General features: G+C 55.2%; 1 protein-coding gene across 3 annotated transcripts in view; it reads left to right on the top strand.

The window, feature by feature from the left end:
* The window catches only part of LOC100921588 (septin-2), a 100,207-nt gene that overhangs the window by 8,813 nt on the left and 67,643 nt on the right, over positions 1–23,751 (top strand). Inside the window, exons 2-7 of one of the 3 annotated variants that reach the window (XM_031948986.1) lie at positions 7,367–7,416; positions 9,155–9,257; positions 11,743–11,829; positions 12,956–13,079; positions 18,052–18,186; positions 18,660–18,777. In XM_031948986.1, coding sequence (XP_031804846.1) covers positions 7,393–7,416; positions 9,155–9,257; positions 11,743–11,829; positions 12,956–13,079; positions 18,052–18,186; positions 18,660–18,777 — 591 coding nt within the window. In that variant the 5' untranslated portion in view covers positions 7,367–7,392. Of the gene's footprint in view, positions 1–7,366; positions 7,417–8,771; positions 8,914–9,154; positions 9,258–11,742; positions 11,830–12,955; positions 13,080–18,051; positions 18,187–18,659; positions 18,778–23,751 lie in introns of those variants that run through there. The other 2 variants (XM_031948984.1, XM_031948985.1) reach the window with 2 other exon arrangements.

Genomic DNA, 23,751 nt, shown 5'->3' on the forward strand with positions numbered 1-23,751 from the left:
CGGCCATAGGATGTTGCTGCTCCTCCATACAGTGTTTTCTTGGTTCTGTTCACTTCACTTTGCATCAGTTCATGTAAATCTTCCCAGGTTTTTCTGAAGTCCGCCTGCTCATCATTTCTTATAGAGTAATAGTATTTTATTATGTTCATACATGTTGAGCCGTTCCCCAATTTCCGTTGCTTTCCCAATTTTTTATGATCTCTTTGGGATACAGGCCTGGCAGAGATATTGCTGGGTCAAGGGGCTGCACAGTTTGGGGCATAGTTTTTGGAGTGATTTTCAAAAATGTCTTCTCCTTCCCTCCCCCATTCTTTCCTCCCTTGAAATACTTTCTGTTGGGGCCATCCTCGGACATTTTCCATAATTGGTTTTGATTTGTGGTAGATGACATTAGGAAAATCCCACACTGGCCCTGAGAAGTTTACTTCTTGTATCCTGAAGGAAATGACCCATGTTCCTTCCTCCCTGATTTATTGGATGGGCTAGTTCAGAATAGTGGGTGATACGATGACAAGCTGCAGCCTTTGTGTTTGCGTAAGTGGGAGCTGTAATTAGCGTTGGGTTTTCTTCTCCAGAGGCCAATCAGATGATGAGTTAAGATAAGATTCCCTTGAGGGGAGGGGCCGTGGCAGTTTAGCACGTGTGGTAGCAGCTGAAGAGAAAACCCTCCATGTCATCCTGATGGCATGTGGAGTGCAGGGAAAACACTCGTAAAAAACCCCTTTTGGCTCTGAAATGTGGAATTGTAAATGAATTCTTGCCTGTGCCCTACTTGGAAGCGCCCCTTGTTGTGGGAGTGACCCTGGAGGCTAGGCCAGTGGAGTGCCAGCCCCACTGGTTCTACCAAGCCGGACCTGGCCGCTCCAGGTGATCAGCTACAGAGCCGCTCGGCCAGTGTGGAAGAGCTCCTCCCCCCATGAGGCCCATTGGCAGGTGGCCACATGGACTCGGGAACAGACCCTCCCAAGGGTCAGAGGGCCTGGGAGATGTGGGGATGCAAGAAGCAGGCAGAGAGCGCCCAGTGCTGCTGAAGGCCCCCGTTCTTTGGTTCCCCTCACCATGTGTCAGGTGTGTCTGGGCACATTTGGGGATAGCCTTGTCTCCAGGTGAGGTTTTCAGCAGTGGGAGCTGATCCCGTGAGTGTGTCCCCCTGCTCACCGTCCTTCCCGCGGTCAGAGCCTTTCCCAACTGCCCTCACACGTCGCCCCTAATGCACTGACCCCGGTGTGTCTGCACGTTTCATATTCGAGCACCAGTGTCTGTTAGATGGTAAGCTTCAGGAAGGCAGGAGTTGTGCATTATCGAACGGTGGTGACTTTCCAATAGAGTGTTCCATATACACTGGGGGGTTAATAAGTCATGAATACCATTCGAGGGAGATCTGCTTTTTCTTCTGTTTATCAGTGACGCGGTGGAGCTTAGGGGATGGGAGCTGGCTTTCTAAATGGGATCCCAAAGTCTGAGTACTGTGACTGCTGAGGTGGCAGCTCATTATGGTCCTGAACAGCTTTCTAAGACTAAGAGCTCTGGATCTGCACAGGGGGAAAGCGTTTTCATCCCAGGTGTTTTCTTCACAAATGAAATCATCCTTCCCCTTCACAAAAAGTTCCCACCTGATAAGTCCTGCGACATTTTTATTTATCCCACTGCCTCTCTTCTCTCTGGAAAACAGATGCTGTTTTGTTTTCCATTGGATTGAGGGCGCTGAACGCAGTGGCGCCCCACGACAAGGGCGCGGGCTTCGGGCACAGTGGGATTGGCTGTCATTGCCACCAGCCGGCTCTCGCTTTTAGTCCGGCTTTGCAGGGGGACTGATAATAGAGCCCAGGGGGAGGTTTCTGGTCCGGGAAGGTCGCACGGGTGGTTCAGCCAACTGGGTCACCGAATGAGGTGAATTTCTTCGTGATTGTTTCATATCGGGAAGGGTGTGACAATGCCTAATGAGAAACCGGGCCAGGAGCCAAATAACTTTACCACCTGAAATGTGAGGTAATTCCTTAGAAATACCATTCCTGGAGCTTTTCCTATCCGGTACTTTGTGAAACTGAATATGTAGGAAAACAAAGATGGGTAGCTGTGTGTAAAGCTGCCATGTGGGGGCCGTTTTGGCTCCTGTGCCCTCTCGACACCTGGAATCTGGAGAAGGCGAATCCCTCCTTTCGACACAGATGCACGTAGATTTCCTTTGGCTTTTTTGTCTTCCTGCCTAACCCTTTTTCTGTTTCAAATTTTCAGTCACTGCGTGTGTTTTCTGGGGTCCTCAGAACTGAACATGAGTCCTTACTTATCTCACCAATAAGTGATTCCTTATTCCTTTTGCCTCCAGAAATTCTGCGGGGACTGATCGCCATTTATCCGAAGATCTTACAGCATATGCTTTTTTGGCACCTGATAAATGCCCAGCCAATTGAATCTCGGCTCCTCCAAGCCAACGAGCGGTTTTTCCTTATTGATTGTGTGATCTCTTCGAGGTTCTGGGGGTCCAAAGGTAGAAAGGAAGCAGCTGAGCCTTAAAGGGCATACTGAGACACACTCAGCCCTTGCCCTCGGAGTGTAATAGAAAGTAAGACACAAACCCAGGCTGCTGTTAGGTGGGAATTGTCCATGTTAGCTCAGCATAAAGGCTAAGAAAGGTCCAAACAAGTGCCAGTTGGTGATCACTGTCTGCCTTGGGCTGGGCTGGGCTGCTGATGGGTCAGGCTTCCTGCCCTCCCAGCTCAACTCTGCTCCGTGCTCCTGGCAGCCTTACCCCAACATGGAACCTCTCTCCTCGGCCCCCTTCCAGCATGGAACATCTCTGCTTGGCCCTCCTGATCGCAGCCTGGTGCCATTTCTAGTGTTGGGCATGCTGGGCAAAGATTGTGCCCGTGTGCCAGCTCTCCTTTCTCTATTGTCTTCTTGAGAGCCTGGGTGAGGACAAAACTATATTAGGGCATTTCTACCCTAGCATTTAGCACACTTTCTGGCACGTAATAGGTACTTTACAAATGCTACCTGTGTGTCTGTATGTCTCTTGTGAGTTCAGGCCACTTCCCAGGTCACCTGCAATGGCACGTCCTTCCCAGATAGATTTATTTTGAAGCAAGAACGCTAGAGAGGTCTTAGTCCAGCTGCCTCCCACTTTCAGCTGAGGAAAGCGAGACCTAGAGAGAAGGGAGGAGTCCAGCTCTGCTGGCTCGGGAAGCCAACTCTTTCCCGATGCTCAATACCCCAGGGAATGACCGTTAGCCTTTGAAAACGAGGACTCCATCCCAGGATATTTGTCATGAGAGGTCTTCGTGTACCCACAATCGAGTGATTCACCGAGCTTTGCCCGAGCCCAGGAAGCTTGATTAATTGCAGGAAGCTAGGATCCTCATTGGATGAGACCAGGTGGGAGGCTGTGTCATCCCTTAGTTCAGGAAGTCTAACTCACAGGGACCGGGAATAGGAATGAGGCCCCCTTCTCCCTCCCCAGCCTTACCCCAGTCATATGATCTCTATATCCAGTGATTTTCCCACTTTGCTTATTGGACGGGCGGGCGGCTTGTCACCCTCGGTTGCCTTGGCTTTGTGAACTTCCGGGGCCGGCCAGCTGGTGACTTGCTTAGGAGCGCTCCCCTAGACTCAGTTCTTGGCCATCTCCAGGCTCTTACCTTTTGATCATGTGCAGTCTCCCCGCTGACATCCTGAGTTGGGAAGAGCAGAGGATGGAGGCGATTGCCCCATGCTTGTCTGCCAGGCTCCTTCCCTTGCCTCCTCCTCGCCCCGAGGAATCGCTAGTTCCCTCCCTGTGCTCCAGGTTCCCTCCCTGGGTTGTACCCAGCGGGTAGTCTCGCATCCTTTCCTGGAGAGCCTGGTTCGGACCAGGAAGACTCTGCCTCCCGTTCAGTCCTGGTGGATCCAACTAATGTGCCTGCCCGGGGCTCTGAGTATTAGGCCGTGCAGAGCCTCTCTTCTCTCCTCACTCCTGCTTCCTTTCCCCTTCCCCCTTATTTGCCCTTTCTCTGGCTGCACGAGCAAGAAAGCCACAGGAGGCTGGAGGGCTCCTTGAGGAGGCGCAGGCCTGAAACTTGGAAAGGCCGTCAAGCATGTAATGAATAATTTAAAAGCACTTACTGCGTGCTAGGCCTGGTGCTTGGCACCCGGGGGGGGGTGGGGAAGAAGGAGCGAACTTCCAGTTGGCAGATGAGCCAGGGGCACATACTCACCATACAAATTGGAGGGAGGCGAAAGGCCACGCGGGGGTCGGAGGTCGTGCTTCCCCTTCCTTTTTACAGTCTACTCTCCCTTAAGTGGGGCCAGTTGTTGGGGACATTGTGGAGGAAATTTGTGTTGGGTGTGGACAGAGTGGGGCTGGAGCTGGGGGGAGGTCTCCAAGGTTCTCCCAAATCCACACAGACTGTGGTGGGGGGAAGGATCCCCCTCTAGCAAGGGTCGGCTTCAACGTCAATCACAAGAGGGACCATATTTATTCTGCTCAGTCGAGGAAAGTTTCAGGATTTCAGCTCAGTAGAAGGCCAAGACCTAATAGCTTCTGTCAGAGGGGTTCATCAGCTGGAGAGAACAGCTGCAGGAGCTGAAGTTCTGAGGCGAAGCCCATAGGTTCTGCCCCAAATGTACTGTCCCTCCGATTTGTAACAAACCTGGCGTGGGACGTGGCTTGCCCTCTCCCGAGTGGCCCTTTGGGGTCTCGGCAGCTTCCAGAGAAGTGACGGGAGGTCTTTCCCCTGGTCTGGGGTCCGTCACGGTCACTGACGGGAACTAGGCCTTCAGTCCTTGCTTTTGCTGGAGCGTCCTCCATCCAGCTTTGCTCCCAAGCCCAGTGGCATCACTGGCTGTGCCCTTTTGGTCTTCCCTTGGTCTGTTGGTGTTCCTGTCCAGTAGCAGTGGAGGGTGCTGCCCTCTGACCGCGGCCTGGCGCCATTTCTAGCGTTGGACACGGTGGGCAAAGAGTGCGCCCGTGTGCCACGGAGCTGTTGTTGAGGACAGTAGGGAGCAGCTCCTGCTGGGCTCCCAGGTGGAGGGGGGCCCAGGCTTGGCCACCCACCCTCCCATGTCTTTAAGCCATTGATGTGCTTGAGGACTGAGCTTGGGAGTTTGAGGTGTCCACAGGGAGCTCCTGGTTGTCGCCGCTTTTCCTTAGTGGGCTTTGCTGATTTCAGCAGTTGGGCAGCGCGGGGGAAGGAGGCCGAGGTCCCGGGCTCTGCGCACGTATCGGCTTCCTTTTCCATTTCTGTCTCTGCAGCGTCCCTGTTTTCTAATTGAGTCTCTATTCTGGGGAGCTACAATGGGGCACAATGGGGCTCAGGCAGACCTGAGTTCAAATGCAGCCTCAGATCTTTACTAGCCACAAGGTCCTTAAACTCTCTCTGTTTCCTCATCTATAAAATGGGGACATAATAGTGCGGGTGTCTTAGGGGTAATGGCTAGAAAGTGCAAACAGACCTTAGGCTGCTCTTAAACACTAGCTTGTGTTAATAATAAATGTTGTTGCTGCTTATTTGGTAAATGAAATGTAAACCAGTCTGTTAGCTGGTGTTTCTATGTGCCGGGCACTATGCCAGCCTCTGGAGGCTCAAAGAATGGCAAAAACCAGACCTTCTTGGAGCAGGGGTGAGTGAGGAGCTGAGGGTGGGCAAGCGGGGGGATGGAGGAAGCCTTGACAGTAACAGGGAGACTTGGATGAGGAGCTTTGGGGGAAAGATGAGGCTTTTGGACCTTAAGATTCCTTCAGGAATCCACTTGGAGATGTGAGCCTGGGGCCCGGAGACCTGAGAATCATCAGCCACGGGCGCCGATGAGATCCCCATGAGGCATCTGACTCTCAGGTTTATCTGAAAAGTTTTGAGTTCCAGGTTCTGTCCTTCCCTCCCTAAGGCGGGAACCCATCAGATAGAGGCTATCCCTGCGCCATCATGTCAGACATTTGCCTTGCTCAGCATCCAGACTCCAGTGGGTCTGTCAGGAAACAGCATTAGTGCGGGAGTCTGAAGGGAGAAGAGGAGGGGGCCCAGGGCGGAGCCCAAGGGGAGACCCAGCAAAGGGGCACAGGAGAGATAGGAGAGGGAGTCCTTAGCACCTAGAGAGGAAGGCTGATTGCCAGGGTTCAAGGCTGTAGCCAGGCTGAGGGTGGACAAGAGGGTGGGACAGAAATGCACAACTGTCAAGGTGAGCCTCCTGCTAGTCTTCTCTCTCCACAAGGGCAGGGCTGTGGCTGAGGAGCTGGAAAGGACTTAACCAGGGCTTTGGAGTCCTAGGATGTCCGTTCAAAGTCTGTTTCTGGTGCGTGCTCCAAATCTGCCCTGAACAGTTCACGAGCACATCTGTGAAAGGAGGGACTTGGGCTGTGGGGCTTCCCAGGTCTCCCGGCTCGCGGTCGGTGATCTTCTGCCAGCGTGAGCAGCAGGATGGCTTACCGGACAGAAGCCTGGCCCCTGCTTCAGACACGTACCATTTGTGACCCATGGCTACAGGCAGCCAGTAACGCTCCCGAGTGACTCCGGAACCAGATTAAAACATTGCTGGGAAATATTTCACCAAATAAATGCAAGAAAACTAACATTGCATTTTAAAAATCAGGCCACGTGTGACCCCTAGGAATCCTTAGGGCCTGAAGGCGCAAAGTTGTGCCCTACGTTGGGAGAGGGAGTTCTCCAGAGTCATGAAATTGTCAGCCTGGTCCCCAGTCCTGCCCGCCAGCACAGATGTGGAGCTGTCCCTGCAGTGGCTACATCCCGTTCGCTCTAGGGATGCTGTCTTCACGCTGCTGCTTCTGGGATGCTCAGTTGTATGGATTGTTTACATTGTGGCTGATTGAGAATAGAGAGGCTCTGGACAAAGGAGCAGGAAGGCCTCTTAGGATACAGGCACAGGTGTCCTAAGAAAGCATTTCCTCCCTTTGCTGGCCAGTAGCTGAATTGTCAGAAAAAGAGTCCGGCTTACAGATGTTCTTCCTTTTTCATTTCCTGTCCCTGTTTTTTGTAGCTTTTGGGTTTTTTTGGGAGGGGCAGGTGGCAGAGAAGGCCCTTTCCCTGATCCTTTAACATGTAGCATCCAGTTGTGATTTGGATTTGTGGAAAGGGGAGGACCCTCTGCCGTTCACTGATGGCAGCTGCTTGGGAAAGCAGATGTTCCAGGGTTCTAGGAAATAACTCCGAGTAGTTGAATCTCGCTTTTCTTCCTCCACCCCCTTCATTATTGGGGGGGGGGGGAGGCGGAGTGGGAGCAATTCTCCTGGGTGATACGGTAGATGATACCGAGAAGAAAGGTCCGTCTTTTATTCCGGATGGATTCTCCATCCTCCTCCATGCTTGAGGTCCTTGGGTGGAATGGGTGGGAAGCAACAATTTGGCTTTGGAGGTGACTCATGATTTTTCTCTTCCAGAACCCAAAGCTCAGAAGTGACTCAACATGTCCCAGTCGGGCGATAAAAAGGTAAAGTATTTTTGTTTTGTAGGTGAATGCTTGGAAAGGGCATTCTGTCACTGCAAGGAAAGGGCTTGTCTAGAGAAATTCACCACTAACCTCACTAATTCTGTGAGGTCACGGTGATTCTGATGACAAAACATAGAACTTTATGATGTATGTTAAGTCTCCAGGCTATTAGAGTGATGGAGTTTCTTTTTTTCTTTAGCAAGTAGAGTTGGTGTAGACTGGAAGATGGGGAAGATTAGGGAAAACATTTCTTGTAGACGTTTCTCCAAGAGAATGAAGGAAGCCTGGCGGTTTTTAATGAATTGATTATCTGTGTATATTGATAGCCTCACACCTCTATTTGCTATTTTCACTAATAAAGCATCCAGCTCTGTGCTCTCAGGCTGGAAGCTTCCTGTCCCTATTGTTTCTGCGGGTATTCCACAGGGGGGTGCAGGACCTCTTCAGTCTGAATTGGAGGAGGCAGTGCAGGAAGACGGGGCTTCACATTCTGGCCCTGATGCTCAGGGGGCAAGTGACTGGGAGCAGGCCTTTGACCCTTTCTCAGAGTCTCCTCCTCTGTGACATGAAGCTTCTCATTGCCTTGCCTCCCTCAGAGAATTGATTAAGGTGACCTTGATCCAAGGGAGAAATGTGAATCACCATTCAGCTTACGGCCGCTTACCTTTGTGTGTCTACCCGTTGGGACTCGGACCAGCGGACTGCGGCTTATCAGTCGTTAGAGACGACCTGGCTTCATGAAGCTGGCCCTTTTTATATGCAGTTTAATCACTTGAACCTCAGCAGATCTGTGATCCTTTTAAAGCCCGCTCTCCTCCACTTGGTTCCTCGTTCTTGTGGACAAAGGGCGGCTTCGGTCACATCTTCTCTCCTCAAATTGCCTTCATTTGCTCAGGATCTGGAGGCTGTGGCCCCGAGAGGTTCACCTTCCAGCTGGGGCAGCAGCCCAGTCCCTGAGGGTTCCTGCCTTCCTGGCTCCGCCCTCCTGGCTGTCTCTCATGAGAGATTCTTGTAACCCCAGATCTTACACCTTCACTTTTTGCAGGTGGACCCCGCAAGTGCTGCGGAGGGTTTAGATCGGGGCACCATGCATTTATCTCCTGGGAGGAGGTTGGCAGGATCCCCTTACCCGCTCACTGTTCTGGCTCCTTCACATCCAGCCATCCATGTCCTAGCGCTCTCCTTCCTGGGTCTTGCCAGCCTCCCTCTGCCCTCCCATTGTGCCTCCGGGGGACGTTCTGGGCCGAGAAGGGCGGGAGGCGGCTGTCGCTCCCTGCCACGGCCAGCCCTCCCTTCTCTGGGATGTGGTGCCTGCACTTGCTGGCTCCCTCAAAGCTTTTTCATGATGTCCTACTACACTGTATGAATTTGAGAATTCTGTGGCTGGCGTCCACATGCCCCCAGATTCTGTTTCTCCAGTGGCTCTCCAGGCCATGTAGTGGTGGGATGAGTCGTGGTTGGCAAATGGAGCAGGGAGAGCTGGGGGTGGGCACTGAGGTGACTGGGGGAGGGCAGAGCCTTGGAAAGGCTGGCAGGGGAGGGTGGGCACAAGGTGAGCAGACAGGTGAGGCCCCTGGGCCGGAGCTTACACCCCGCCCCCTCCGAGGGGCCCGGGCTTGGCGGGGGGGGGGTGCCCACTCACATGGCACGAGGACCATTGTGACAGTCCCCCTCATCCCTGACCTCCGTGTGCCGGCGCATCGTGTCCTCCTAATTAATTTAGAACCTTCTTTTCCAGCTTCCTTCGGAGACGGCGGGCTACGTGGGATTTGCTAATCTGCCCAACCAGGTGCACAGGAAGTCTGTCAAGAAGGGGTTTGAATTCACCCTCATGGTGGTTGGTGAGCAGCCTTCTTTATTGTGACTCCAGGGGCCTTCGGCTTTAAGTGAGAGTGAAAGTGCTCACTTGGGTTCTGTCCTAATTAGAACGAAACTTAACGGGAGACTTGATAGTGTCAGGGGGACTTTCCTGACACTGCTGAGCTGGGGCCTGTTTCCTCGAGGTCTGGCCTTCCAGACCACGCCTTTGCTCAAATGACACTTAGCCTGGGGCCTCTTACTGGTCCAGAAACAAGTGTCGAAAAGCCTTAGTCATGTGTTAGGCCTTTGCTAAGGAGAAAGGATGGGGGGGGAGGCAGTGGCTGCCCTCAGGATGGGGGAGAGCATGTGCACACCCAGAATTCTAGGGGCCTCAGGGAAGGAGTGTGATGGTGGCTTGGGGGACGGCACAGACCCTGAGTGGGGGAGGTGAGGGCGGCCTCGGTCTGGGGGCCAGGGAGACCTTGGCCTGGGGGCCAGAGTGACCTCGGCCTGGGGGCCAGAGTGACCTCAGCCTGGGGGTCAGGGCGATCTTGGTCTGGGGGCCAGGGTGACCTTGGCCTGGGAGTCAGGGCGATCTTGGTCTGGGGGCCAGGGTGACCTCAGCCTGGGGGCCAGAGTGACCTCATCCTGGGGGTCAGGGCGATCTTGGTCTGGTTGCCAGGCAGTGCAAACAGCGGGAGGTGAGAGATCACAGCAAATATGCAGATCCGGGGGCTCGTCTGACTTTCGTCTCCACCGAGCGTCTCCCTTCCTGCATGTGGTGGGTTGGGGGTGACTGGTGCCACGTGGAGAGGCTCTGGGGACGCTTCACATGGAGAGGTTGTGGCTGGTTCTCCGAGGGCCATCCTGACTGACAGGGAAGGCATGTATCTGTCTGCTGTGAGGTGGGTCTCTCAGAGGGGTCCGGGAAAAGGGGCTGTGGGAAATCTCAGAAGGGAGAGGGCGGGCTGCATGGGGGAGGCGCCATCGAGGGGAACCTTGCCTGGAGGAGGCAGTTGGGGAGGGGGCCTTTATTCCAGGTGTGAGAGAGCAGAGGTAGAGAGATGGGCTGGGAACAGAGAGAAGGGGGGAATAGCTTGACTGGGAGCCTGAAGATGGGGAAGAGACTGGGGGAGGGAGGGCTGGTGTGCGGTTACTTGAGGAAGGTCTCAAATGTCAGGGCCGGGAGGGGACATGGCAGAGGAGGAAGCCTGTGGTGACAGAGCAGGTCTTGCAGAGGAGGTGCTGGAGCAGAGAGAGGGGACAGGCGGGAGGCCTGGACGTCCCCGGAGAGCCAGGCCCGGGCCTATATGCCAGCTGCGTCCTGTGGACGTGGGGGCACGTGGAGAAGCCTCTTGGGGGGGGGGGGGGAGCCTGAGCCGGCCTGAGGCCTTCCAGGCGGAAGAGTCTGGACACGGAGCCCCCCGGGGGAGCAGCTGCTAGTTCTTTTGTCTGGGAGGCCTTGCTTTGGAGAGATGGGCAAAAATGGCCCATTCCCAGTTCTGACAAACAGGCTGGGGGTCCCGGGGCGGTCTCGCTTCTGGGGTGTGGGGAAGTGGGGGCGGCTCCAGGAGCAACAGACGTGCTTCCTCTGCCCCACACAGGCTCCAGAGGCGGATTCCAGACATACTTTGGGCCAAATTGGGGGGTGAGCTCAGCCCCGGGCCCGGGGAACCAGTGCCCGCCCTGTTCCCTAGAGAAAGTGAACCACCTTCTGGTGGGTGAGGGCACCTCGGGGGGCTCAGGCAGGGAGGAGAGCAGACAGCAGGACCCAGGGCAGAGTGGGCCGGGCAGAGAGCCCCGTGTCTGGGCAGTGAGCTCCATGTCCGGGCAGTGAGTCCCATGTCCGGGCAGTGAGCTCCGTGTCCGGGCAGTGAGCCCCGTGTCTGGGCAGTGAGCTCCGTGTCCGGGCAGTGAGTCCCATGTCCGGGCAGTGAGCTCCGTGTCCGGGCAGTGAGCTCCGTGTCCGGGCAGTGAGCCCCGTGTCCCGGCAGTGAGCCCCGTGTCAATGAGCTCCATGTCCGGGCAGAGAGCTCCGTGTCCCTGGGGGCTCCCAGGTGGGGAAGGTACAGAGGGAGTTCCCGCTCAGGCCTGGCCCATGGAGCCCCCCCTCTGAGGTCCCTCCCGGCTCCGGGGGTCTGGGATCTGTTTGTACCTTGTCCTGAATCGGAGGAAGTCTGTGGCCAGTTTGTGCGAGGTGGTTTATAAAAAGCAATCAAAGCTGGGGTTTGATTTCCTGCTGGGCAGAGCGGGGCAGGGCAGACTTCAAAGCCGGCGGGGAGGGCGCACGTGAGAGATGGGGCCTCTGCCTGTGCTGGAACAGGGGGACTCCCCTCCCCCGGCCCAGGAGCCCCTCCCCGAGCTTTGGAGGGCGCAGCAGGGGCCAGTGGGCCTGGGGGTGGGCGCTTTGATCTCCTCCCTCGGTGCCGGGAAGGCCCTCTGTTGTTTCCCTGGGGCAGGGCTGGGGGGGCACACGGGGGTCACTCTGGCCGGAGCAGTGCCCTGAAGTGCTGCTTTTACTTCCAGGTGAATCCGGCTTGGGAAAATCCACCTTGATCAACAGCCTGTTCTTGACGGATCTGTACCCGGAACGCTACATTCCTGGCGCTGCAGGTACGTGGGGGGCACGAGGGGAGGGTGGGGTGGGGCGGGGCTGAGCCCTTCCCGGGGGCCCGCTGAGCTGGCCGCTAGTCAGCCCCGGTCCCCACGTGTGCCTGCGTGTGTGTCTGGTGTGTGTGCGTGAGTGTGAGTGTGTGTGTGTGCGTGTGAGTGTGAGTGTGTGTGTGAGTGTTGAGTGTGAGTGTGTGTGTGTGTGTGTGTGTGCGCGCGCGAGCTCTGGGGGACGGCCCCACTGCGGGCAGAGGCTCCTGGCAGAGCCCAGTGGGCACCGTCGGGGGAGCCCCTTGGGAGTGCGCAGAACCCCAGGAAGCCCTTCCCTCAGGATGTAGCCCAGAGGACACACCTTCGGCCTTTTTTTTTTTTTTTTTTACAATCCACTAAGTGTCTGAGGCTGGACTTGGAACTCAGGTCCTGCTGTGCTCCCTGGTCCCCCATGTCCTCTGCTCTTGAGGAGCTGGCAAGACCCCCCCCTTCCCCTGGTGGTCTGCTGGGAAAGGCTGGGTGGGGCCTACAAAGGGGGCGTGTCTGGGTGGGCTTCCTGCAGCGGCTGAGCAGCGCGGCCCCTGCTCCTGGAGCACTGGCCGACCCTCGCCCTCGGTCCCCTGCTTCGCCGCCTCTTGTCATACTCCCGTCCCCACTGAGCAGCCAGTACACCCGGGTCACCAGGGTGTGTGGTAGAGGGGGGGCCTTGGAGGCTGTAAGACCTGAATTCAAATCCTGACTCAGACCGTGCTGGATGACCAAGCACTGATCTTCCCCTCTCTGGGCCTCAGTTTCCCCATCTGTTTACAGATTGGCGAGGATCCAGTGCTCACGGAGCACTCTGCACCCTTTAAGAAACCTTGTCCCTGCGGGGATCAGTGGGGCTGTCGGGGTCAGTCCCCAGGTGCCGTCGGCCCCCGGAGGCTCTTCCAGCTCAGCCGGCCTGGGGGCCCGGACTCACTTCAGGGGCCCCCTTGTTGCCTGGCAGCTTTTGGCCCGCACTCCCTCGAAGCGCCGGCTGCTGAGGCTCTGGGGCCGGGGCCCACCCCTGGGGCTCTGCCTGGGCCTGCGGGGAGGGGCTCTTAGCCAGCCCCTTTGTCTTGGCCAGGAAGCGAGACTTGACCTGTTTTCATTTCAGAAAAAATTGAGAGAACGGTTGAGATCGAAGCATCCACGGTGGAGATCGAGGAGCGAGGAGTGAAACTCCGGCTGACGGTGGTCGACACGCCGGGATATGGAGACGCCATTAACAGTCAAGACTGGTACGTGGGCTTGGGCTTGGTGGGCGCCAGTCCTGGCTGCAGAGAAGTCCCAGAGGGGAGACCGGCTTCCCCGGGGCAGAGGGCGCTGGCTTGGAGGCGTGGGCTCGGCAGCTCATGGCCCACCTCGGACTGCCTCTGCCCGCCTCTGCCCGCCTCTGCCCGCAGGACGCTCGCGCCCCGAGGGGAGTCTCTCTCCCAAGCAGATCACTCTCCTTCCGCCAAATGGGCAAGCCCGGCCATGGTGCCTAACAAGTGAAGGGGTGAAGAACAATTGCTGATGAAAATGGAGGTTCAGGGCTCCTCTTTCAGGGGGCTGCCTTCGGATCGTCCTCCCTGGGGCTCGCCAGGGGCTGTGGGGGCTGCCGGCCTGCAGGCCCTGCGGCGCTCAAGAGAGAGTGGGGCCGGGTTAGATTGGCCAGTCAGACAAGCTGCTCTGAGCTTTTATCAAGTGCCCACTATATGCCAGGTGTAGTGCTGGGGGTATAGGGACAGAAATGGAGCAGGCCCTGCTCTGCAGGAGCACATGCACACACACACTCGCACACACACACACACACACACTCATACTCACACTCACACAGACTCACACTCACATACACATTTACACTCACACAGACTCACACTCACACACGCTCACACACACAATCACACTCACACAGACTCACACTCACATACACACTCACACTCACAGAGACACACACAGACTCACACTCACACACACATGCTCACACGCACACACGCTCACTCACATTCACACTCGCACACATACACACTCATACCCACTGCATAGCGTCCGGCCCAGAGCAGCCTTGGCAGGGAAGGCATGAGCAGTCCGTGGGCTGGCCGAGGCCTCCCGTGCCAGGGGCACCTGCGCTCAGTCCGTCAGGAAGCAAGGGGCTCCCAGAGGGAGAGGAGAGGGGGTGGCCAGCGTGTAATAACAGGGAACGGCGGCTTCCGTGTGCCAGGCACGGCGACCCCCACTTGATGTTCCCAGCCCCCTGAGGGGGGCTCTCCCTGTGTCCATTATACAGATGAGGAAAGGAGACACACCGTGGGGGGGAGATGGCTTGCTAGGGTCTCACGGCTGGTAAGCGTCAGACTCCCGGCCTGGTGCTCTGTGCCACAAGCTGCCCAGCACAGGAATTAGTCGTTGATCCCAGAGAAGGACCTAGAGACCCAGAGCTCCCTGGCCTTGACCCCTGCTGAGTAGGGGAGGGCCATGGTCAGCCTTGTACCGTGACCGCTGGGGAGGGGCCGGGTCAAACAGGGAGTCCGTGGACCGGCTCCGTGAAGGTGATGGAGTCAAGGAGAGGCCCAGGGCCGTCTCCACCGCAGTAGGAAAGCCTGGAGGGACATCCTGGGGCCTTGGGGTGCGGCCAGTGAGGGCTGGACAAGCCCGGCCCTGAGGGTGACGACCGGCGCTTCTGCAGCTGCTCCCAGCAGGCCTCAGGGCGGGCAGGGCAGTATTGCGTCTGAGGACCTCAGGCCTTGGGCCCCTCGTGCGGAAGGACTGGAGCCAGCTCCTTGTGGCCTCTCACTGCTCCCTGTCATCTTAGAGCCGGGGGGGCTGCCAGGAGGGTGGCCTTTGGAAGCAGGGAGTGACTGCGTCGGAGAGCTTTGAGTTTGAGGGAAGGGAGAGGAGGGCACAGGATGGTGCTGCTCGCCTGGCACCCGGCTGTGTCGCCGGCCTACGGGCCACTAGTTGCCATCTCAGGCGGCTCCCCTCCTGCTGAAGGGGCTGACCCGGATTATTTCCCCTTAACGAGGGTGGCAGTTGGCCTGGGTACTTTAATTTCCGTTTGGAAAGCAAGTCCCTGAGCCAGTTGCACCCGGATGGGCAGATTCCCCACGTGCTGGGCCGTCCCTTCAGGCAGGAATGGCCCGGGAGGGCCGGAGCCCGGCCTGGGCCTGCAGTGTCAGCACTGGGAGCGCGTCCAAGGGTGGGTGGGCCCGTGACCTCTCTGCCTCTCTGTTTACCGCGGCTGCTTCCTCTGAAGCAGATGTCTGCGCTGGAGGAGAGGGGCTGGGCAGGAAAGTGTGGGGAGGGTCAAGGGGAAGGGCAGCCTGTGGCTCTGGGGGGTCCGAGCAGCGCGCCTGCTTCCCCGCGCCTTTGTCCTGGGCCTCCCGGCGCCTTGAGCCACCAGTGCCGTGCTGAGTGGGGCCCGACAAGGCCGTAGCAGCGACCCGAGAGCCCCTTCTCTAAGTGCCCCTGCAGGTCCCCAGCCTTCGGGGGTGGCGGGAGGGGAGAAGGCTCTCGGGGCTGACCGGGACCCTATGAGCCACGGGACCCTATGAGCCACGGCACCCCTGCTTAGCGGCAGCTGTTGGGGCTGTGCCTCTGAGCCCCCTAGAACTGTGGGAATAAGAGGGTGTCTCTCAGGTCTGGTTTGTGTCGTCAGGGCCCCGGGCCGAGCTTCCCCCTCAGCGGGGACTTAGCGGGGTTCTCGCAGGCGGTCAGCGGCCGTGATCGTCGGGGCCTCAGTCGCTCTTGTTTTTTGTTGGGAAGTTTAACTCCTGCAAGTGCGTCCCCATCACTGCTCTCCCCTCCCCCTCTCAGCATCCCGTGTGTCAGCATCACTTTGCTCCTGGTACGGCTGGGACAAGGACGCCCTTGTTTCCTCGTCTCTGGTCCTCTAGAAGGGGCACTCGTGGCCCCAGCTCTGCGCTGGCCGCCCTCTCCTCTGCGTGTCGGACACCTGGGGCGAGGAGAGCTGACCTCCGAGGACCCATCTGTGCTCCTGCAGTGAAGGCGCCTCCCATCACCCACCCTGGGAGCACTCCCCCTGTACTGTCTGTGCTCCTGCAGGGAGGGCTTGTCCCATCACCCGCCCTGGGAGCACTCCCCTTGTGTTTCCCCGTGTCCATCCGTGTTTCTGCAGTGAGGGCACATCTTGTCACCCACCCAGGAGCACTTCTCCCTCCTCAGCACTCCTCCCTGTGTCTGTCCGTGCTCCTGCAGTAAGGGCACATCTTGTCACCCGCCCTGTGGAGCACTCCCCCACGGACCCATCTGTGCTCCTGCAGTGCGGGCTGTCCCGTCACCCGCCCTGGGAGCACCAGCTGTCTCTCTCCTCCCATCTACTAGGGTGTCAGGCAGGCGGTGATGGGCTTCCCAAGGCTGGGCCTGGGCTGACGGTCAGTCAGCAAGCACTTATTAAGTGCCTAGTCCTGCTTGGCCCTGAGCTAAGCAGTGGGAAAGTAAATGCAGGCAAAGAGAAAGCCAGTCCCTGCCCTCGAGGAGCCTCCGTTCTAATGGGGAGATGGAGCAGAAAGGGGCTGGGGGCCCCCTTCAGTGGTGCTTCCCAGAGGTTGAGGCCCAGGGGCTGCGGTGACTTCCGTGGTGTGAGTTCTAGGGGAGGAGGGGAAGTCTGCAGGAGGGCCTAGGGCCGGGCTGTTCCCCCAGGCCGACCCAGAACACACGGAGGGCCCCTTGCCTCCATTGGGAGAGGGCACAGGTTGGTGGGGGGCTGCTTGTTGCCAGGTTGTTCGTGGCTTCTCACTGAACCCCCTTCTCTCCTAGTGGCCTGGCCTGCATGTGGCCACCTCTCGGGAGAAGGACCCGGTGTTCTTTAAAGCACCCAAACTTAGGGCAGCTTCCAGGGGAGGAGGGGGTCAGCATGGCGCAGATGAGCCAGGGGCCTGGTGGGTCTCCCCCAGCTCTGGGAAGGCTGAGCAGCAGCGCGCTTGGGAGGAGAATCCCCGGGGAGGCGTTTCATTGGCCCCCGGAGCTGGATGCTTTGTGGCCTGCGATTGTTGCCGCTTAGTGAACGATGGGATCCCTTGGTGGCCCTTTTCTTTCAGTGGGATAGTCCCGTTCTTCTCTGAAGTCCCTCCTTCCAGGCTCTGGTGCCACCCATACCTACCCACCATGCGCCTCCATGCGCCTCCCCCGCCCACCAGGTGCCGTCCGGCTCTCGCTCTGAGTGGCCGTGCTGCTGCGGAGCGCCCCGGGAGATGCCCACACTGAAAAGATGGCTCTGTCTTCGGGGGCCAGCCTTTGTATCCCCCTCAGCTGCGGGCCCAGCCCCAGGGTCCGTCTGAGACATCCCTCCTGTCATCTCTGTCACCTCCCTACCTCCCCAAATCCTCAGCACTTTGGTCTACTGGAGAATAAATTACAGCTAAATCAGAATTGTTTTTTAAAAACCCCAGTGGGTGCTTCATGTTAACTGAAGAGCTGAGCTTTTGCGGGGCTGATGCTGGTCATTTCGAGCTGGCCCTCCCTGGGTCTGACCCTCCTGGGCTTGACCCCCACTGGGGTGGACCTTCCCTGCAGCACAGCCTCCTTCTCTGGGCAGGAGAGGGGCTTAATCAGTGCTGATTGCATAGGGAGTGCCTGGGGCATCCCTATTTTACAGATGAGGAAACTGAGGCTGGAGAGGAGATGGCAGGGACTCGCAGCCAGTCACTCCACCTCTCAGTCTCGGACTCTTCCTGTGTGTGATGGGCGCAGTGACCAGCTCCTCTCGGGACAAGCGTGACGGCACCGGGCCAGGGTACTGAGGCTCCTGCCTCTGAGCCCGGCTCCGCCTTTGTGAGCCCGTCTGCGTCCGGGATTCTGCCGCAGCTGCCCTTTGACCTCCCTGTCAGAGGCCTGTGGGACCTGACGTGATAGGGTGCTTGTCAGTCAGAGCTGGTCCGCTTTCCCCCCAGGGTGTTGTCTCGGCACGAAGCTGATCTCTCTCTCCCCACGAGGCGCCCGCCTGGTTACTCCCCTGCAGCCCAGTGGTGGTAGGAGGCTCTGACCAAGGGGCAGCGCACCAGTTCAGCAGCTGATGGGGAAGCGTGGGCCGTGGATTTTTAATCCTGGGCCTGTGGCTCCATGATGCTGTGCAAATGGAAGCAATTTGGGGCCTTTTTTCCTCCAATATTTTTGTTTCCCTTTCACCCCAGAATTATGACCCCCATTTTATGGATGAGAATTAGAGAATTATTCCTTTGGGGGCTGATATTTTTCTCCTCTCACCCACAGCTTCAAAACTATCATTTACTACATCGATAATCAGTTTGAACGGTACCTTCATGACGAGAGTGGGTTGAACAGGCGCCATATTGTGGACAACCGTGTCCACTGCTGCTTTTATTTCATCTCCCCTTTTGGTCACGGGTAAGTACGGATGGCGGAGACTTTGATCAGAGGCATTTCCTGGATTTAGTTTCCCAGCTGCCCCCTCCCCCTGTCCTCCCCTCCCCCCCCCCCCCCACCCCCGCCCCAAAGAATGCAGAGGCATACCCTTCTTTTCGAGAACTAGGTCATTGCAGCCCCCTGCGGCTGGCTCAAAAGCATCCTTGGGATCAGTGCCGCCTTCTGTTTGGCTGCATTCTTGGAGGAATTTGATTTCACTCTAGAGCGGGCATTGAATTATTGCTGGAATGGATGAAAATTGACAGGAAATGGGCAGTTCCTCCCAGAATCCTTTTGGGCGCGACTTAACCATCTGAATGAATGCTTGTTGCCACCACGTGCATTTTTCTCCTTGGTGGCGGCCTTGAGAATGGCCCTCTCTGCTTCTGACTTTGTTAGAGCCGGGTGTCCCTCACTGACCAAACCGCTGACATCAGTTCTTGGGTCCCTTCCAGGCTGAAGCCCTTGGATGTGGAGTTCATGAGAGCACTTCACAGCAAAGTGAACATTGTGCCAGTGATTGCCAAGGCAGACACCCTGACGCTGAAGGAGCGTGAGAGGCTGAAGCACAGGGTAGGTGGCGCGTGTGGGAAGCTGCAGGCCCGCGGCCAGCCTGGGAGCCGGAACCATCAGCAATGGCCAGGCGGGCGCTTGGTGTGATTAAGAGAAGATTTTAGAAATTAATGCAGGATCACTCATAGGGAAAGTTTTATAATGAGGCCACTGTGGGACTGAGTCGGACCCAGCTCTTTTTCAGATGCACGAAAGATGTAGGAGTTTAATGATCCATTTAAAGAATTGCCGGGTTGTTGGATCAGTGTCTCATTGGCCATTTTGATGGAAAGCCTTCATGTTGGAATTGATTCTTTTCAAATTGTCGATGGTGAACTCCACGTCCACTTTTTAAATTCAGTAACATGTCAAGAAAAATTTTAGCATTCATTTTTACAAGATTTTGAGTTCCAAATATCCCCTCTCTTCTTCCAAAGAAGGCAGCTCGTTTGATCTAGTTTGTACTTGTGCTGTCATGTAAAACATGTTTCCATGTTAGTCATAGTTGTGAAAGAAGTGACAGAAAAAGGGGAAAAGACCATGAGAAAGATCAAAGTAAGTGAGAAAAAAACTGCTTCGATCTGCATTGCAAGGCCGTCAGTTCTCTACCTGATTGTGGAGAGTGTTTTCCTTTGTGCGTCCTTTGTACTTGTCTTGGGTCACCCTGTGACTGAGAAGAGTTGAGTCAGTCACGGTTGAGTCATGTGTGGCATCGTTGATCCTGTAGACGGTGGTTTCCTGATTCTGCTCACGTCACTTTGCGGCAGTTCGTATCCGGGTCCATTTCTTCATTTTGACTTTGTGTGGTGGAGGTGGCCCGGAGGTTGGGAGGATTGGAATGGGGAGGAAGGGTTTCCCGGGCCTCAGACGTGTGTGAGTAAAGGGTCGGCAGCAGGGGACCTGGGTCTGACGCTTTGTTGCGCAACACATTGGGCGGGAATCTCGGCTCGTCTCGGCCCGAGTTTCCTTCTGTGGCAGTTGGATGTGACGCTACGTTACAGACTACCTCATGAAGGAGCTGGGGATAAAGAATCTAAAGCGCGACAGAAATAGAAGATATTAACGTAATAACATTGCTCGAAGGCTCTTTTTTACAAAAATCTTTACAGGAAATAATCTGTTACAATCAGTTTCCTTCCCCGTTCACATCAATCCTTCGTGATGCCTTAATTAGGCTGCTAGACATCCTGGTGGATGGAGCTCTGGATGAGGAGTCAGGAAAATCCAAGGTCCGGTCTTGCCTCTGGCACTCTGTGGCCCTGTGACCCCGGGCCAGTCTTTTACCTTTTACCTTTCAGCATCTGACCTTTCTCAGATCCAGTGTCTTTATTTGTAGAACATTATCTCACTTACAGGCTTGTTGTGAGTTAATAAGCATAGAGGGCTTTGCTCACTCTCTCTCGTGATTATTAATATCTCATTGTAAACTATCGTTAGATAAATTTTTACCTGATAATTTGTTATTTAAGTTATAGAGCTCCCAGGGGTCACTGGTAGACTATCTACACTTTGCATCTGTGACACCTCCCATCTGCAGCAGCCCCCAGCTCTCCTAATCTGAAGTGCCCCTGCCACCCTTCCCAGAGTCACAATTCACTAGAGAAAACAGACGCTCGGAGGGCTGGAGGCACATGGCAGGTCCTCTTTACTTCTGCCATCTTTAGAGGCCTTACTTTCCCTTGCTAACTCAACTTAGGCAGAGTTGGGCACCCCAACTCCTTACAAAATGGGAGTGGGCTTTCCTGTCATACCCACAAATGCTGTGGGACTGCTCCCCCCCATGATAATGATCCCCTCCAGACTCGCCTGCCCATTCTGTATGACTCTTTCTGTTCATTTCCTACTGGGGCCTTCCTCCATTTCCCTTGACATCACTTATGTGCTGTAGACTATACAGACCTTACTCTGCACAGATGGCTGCCCGTCTCTTTGGATTACACATCTCCTTGATGGATCCCTTGTCTCTATCGTTAGCTATAAAAACATTTTTGATTCAGTACCATTGCCTTATGGGTAAAAGGTCTTAACGTGGGATTTGGAAACTTGTTTTTTAAATGTTTTGATAACTATTTCAATAGAATTGGTTTCTTTAGTAATCCTGTGTATTTTATGTATTGGCAAACGTGATTCTGAGAAGGGGCTCGTGGGTTTCTCCAGATTCTCAAGGGAGTCTAGCCCTACAGAGATGAAGAAGTCCTGCTTTATGGGAAAACCGGGAAACTAGACAAGTCCAATTTATACCAAGATCAGCTCAAATGGGTCCATGGTTTAGACATGATGATCATATAAACAAATTAGAGAGGAGCACGGGGAAAATGACCTGTCAGATCTATAAATAAGAGAAGAGTTTATTTATTTCTTCTTTTTTAAAAAATTTAAATTTAGTTTTTCATTTTCCAGCTTATGGTCAAGTAAGAGTTAAGATCATGGGAGGTAAAATGGACAATTTAGATAGTGTGTAATTAACGAGTTTTTGCACAAACAATACAAATGGTGCCAAAATTAGGAAGGAAATGGGACACGGGGAAAAAAAAATTTATAGCAAGCTTCTGATAAAGGCCTCATTTCTCAAATGTATAGGAAACTGAGCCAAATTTATAAAAAATGGGACATTTCCTAATCATGTGGTCAAAGGACACAGACACCTTTCAGAAGAAATCAAAACTATCTGCAATTCTATTAAAAAAAAAGCTCTAAATCATTGTTGATTAGGGAAATGCAAATTAAAACAACTCTTATACCCATCAGACATGACAGCAAAGGAAAATGAGAAATACTGAAGGAGATGTGGGGAAATGGACATGGATGCACTGTGGAGGGAGCGTCCTGGCTGGAGGGCAAAGGTAACGTGTAAGGGCACACCTCGGTCTGTAGGTTGGAGTACATTCCAAAAGCCGAGGTATACCTGAGAAGAGGGAGCTCAGAAACATGACTGGGAAAGGACCAGCTGCAAAGGCCGCTCTCTTATTTGTGACACTTTGGTGGGTCCTGAGGAGGGTCACTCTTGCTTCCACTGGAGTTGCTCTAGATGACAAGGTGTGGAGGGGCTGCCCAGGTCAAGAGTGCTGCGATCCTTATAAGAGCCTTCTCTAAGATCTGTTTCAGGCAAGACTAGAATTCTTGTCTTGATAAGATAAGGCCTGGTGAGGCCCTAAAGGATGCTTCGCTTAAGATCAGTGAAATGGGGGCATTTTTTCCTCAACCAAAATTAAAAAAAAACCCAAAAAACTAGCTTTTCTTTTTTTCTTCCTTTGCATCTTACTCTTTTTTCAAAATAAGTTATTAACGCCTTTTGTTTTTACATCATCTACATTTCCCACTGTGTTCCGCCTCTCATCCTTTCCCAAAGAACCATCCTTTATAATAAAAAACCTAAAGAGGGGGAAAAGTTGAGGAAAAAGAAACTGCCTCTGGAAGAGCTCAGGAGGAGGAGAGCTGCATCTGACTCCTGTGGTCTCTGCTTTGGGGCCAGACCCGGGGTTTGGCAGCCTCTGGCTCGGCTCTGGTGGTGTTACTGTTCCCATTTCTGTAGGGGCCGGAGTTGTGGCCACGGTTTGTCCCGGCTCCGCTTACTTCACTTTGTATCAGTTCCCAGCGAGCTTTTCCATCCTCCTCCACACGGTTTCTGGCAGCTCTCCGTGCCACGGTGTGTTTAGCCATTCCCCGGGCAAAGGGCCTCTGCCTTGTTTCTAGGCCTTGGCTGCAGCCAAGAGTGTTGCTGTGAGCGTTGGGGGCCCAGAGGCCTTTCTTGTTCTCGCTCTCTTGCTGAGATACCTGCCTTGCCTCCACGTCTTACCGGTTAACGTTGTGCTTGGAGAGCGCGCTGACGTTAGCACCGGACGTGGATTTTCTGCTCTAAGGCGCCATTCTCTCCCTACAGGTCAGCCTTTCAGTACCGACAAGTCGTCAGAAGCTTTGAGCAGGGCATCCTGTCATGAACGGGTGCGTCTCCTAGTGAAATGCCACTTAGTCCTGCCCTTTGATGTCTCATGCCGTTGGCACCCATTCAGTTTCAGTTCTAAATAGAAAAAAAGGAAGATGAATTTAATGTCAGGGATCTGACCCAGCACCAGGGTCCTGCAGGGAGCCTCTTGGGGTACAGGGGAGGCCACCATTTTCTGCAGGGGTCTGATCCTTGAGCCACAGCCCAGGTCATGGGGCCGATGGACACCGAGGGCTGTGACATTGAGCTCCTTCCTGTCGGCTGAAGGAGTGGGAAGGAGGGGAGCCCTCTCTGTCCTTGGGCCGCGGTGACCCATTTGGGTGAGGAAAGACGTGTGTTAGGTCGTTCCAAGCGTCCGTTGCTTCGTGGAGGAGTGTGTCAAGTCGTTCCAAGAAAGCCGCGGGCGTGTTTTCCCTGGGGAAATGACTGTATATTATTCCAGCTCCCAGCGTCTCGGTGAGAAGGTGACTAATCAACTGTGAGAGCCGAGGTCTTGGCCGCCATGATCACAGGCCTGATAGGTTTTAGAAGTCGCTGCCATTTGGCGGCCAATCTGAGGCCGGGACTTTTTGTTTTGATTTTTCAGAGCAGGCATCGAGTTCTTGAGAAGGAAGCCAGGCCCGGGGCCGTTCCTGTTTGGCCTTGCTGGTCCGGCGAGCCCTTTCCCCCGACCTCCCCCCACTCGAATGGGAAGCTCGGGAGGAAGCCCGCCCGCAGGCATGACTTCATGAGAGGGAGCGGGCACTGGGTGTTGGCGTGAGTCCTTTCTTGTTCACGTTTCCCAGGGGAAGCTAATCTTCAGAAACACAGAACCTCTGGAGACCAATAAAGCGGACGCGAGGAGAAGCAAAAGGGTTTCATTGTTGAACCATGAAATAGAGTTTGTTTTTATTGCTTCTCTTTTATCCTTCAGGAAGGCCCGGGCTTGAACAGCTGCGATGTGTTGTTATCTCGCACCCCTGCCTTTGCCTTTCCCTCCATTGTTTCTGCTCCTTTTTATCCCGGCCACTGCTGACAAGTCAAATGGGCTTCGTGTTTCATGTGCTCACCTC

The sequence above is a fragment of the Sarcophilus harrisii genome, chromosome 1, assembly GCF_902635505.1.
Source record: "Sarcophilus harrisii chromosome 1, mSarHar1.11, whole genome shotgun sequence".
NCBI classification, from domain to species: domain Eukaryota; kingdom Metazoa; phylum Chordata; class Mammalia; order Dasyuromorphia; family Dasyuridae; genus Sarcophilus; species Sarcophilus harrisii.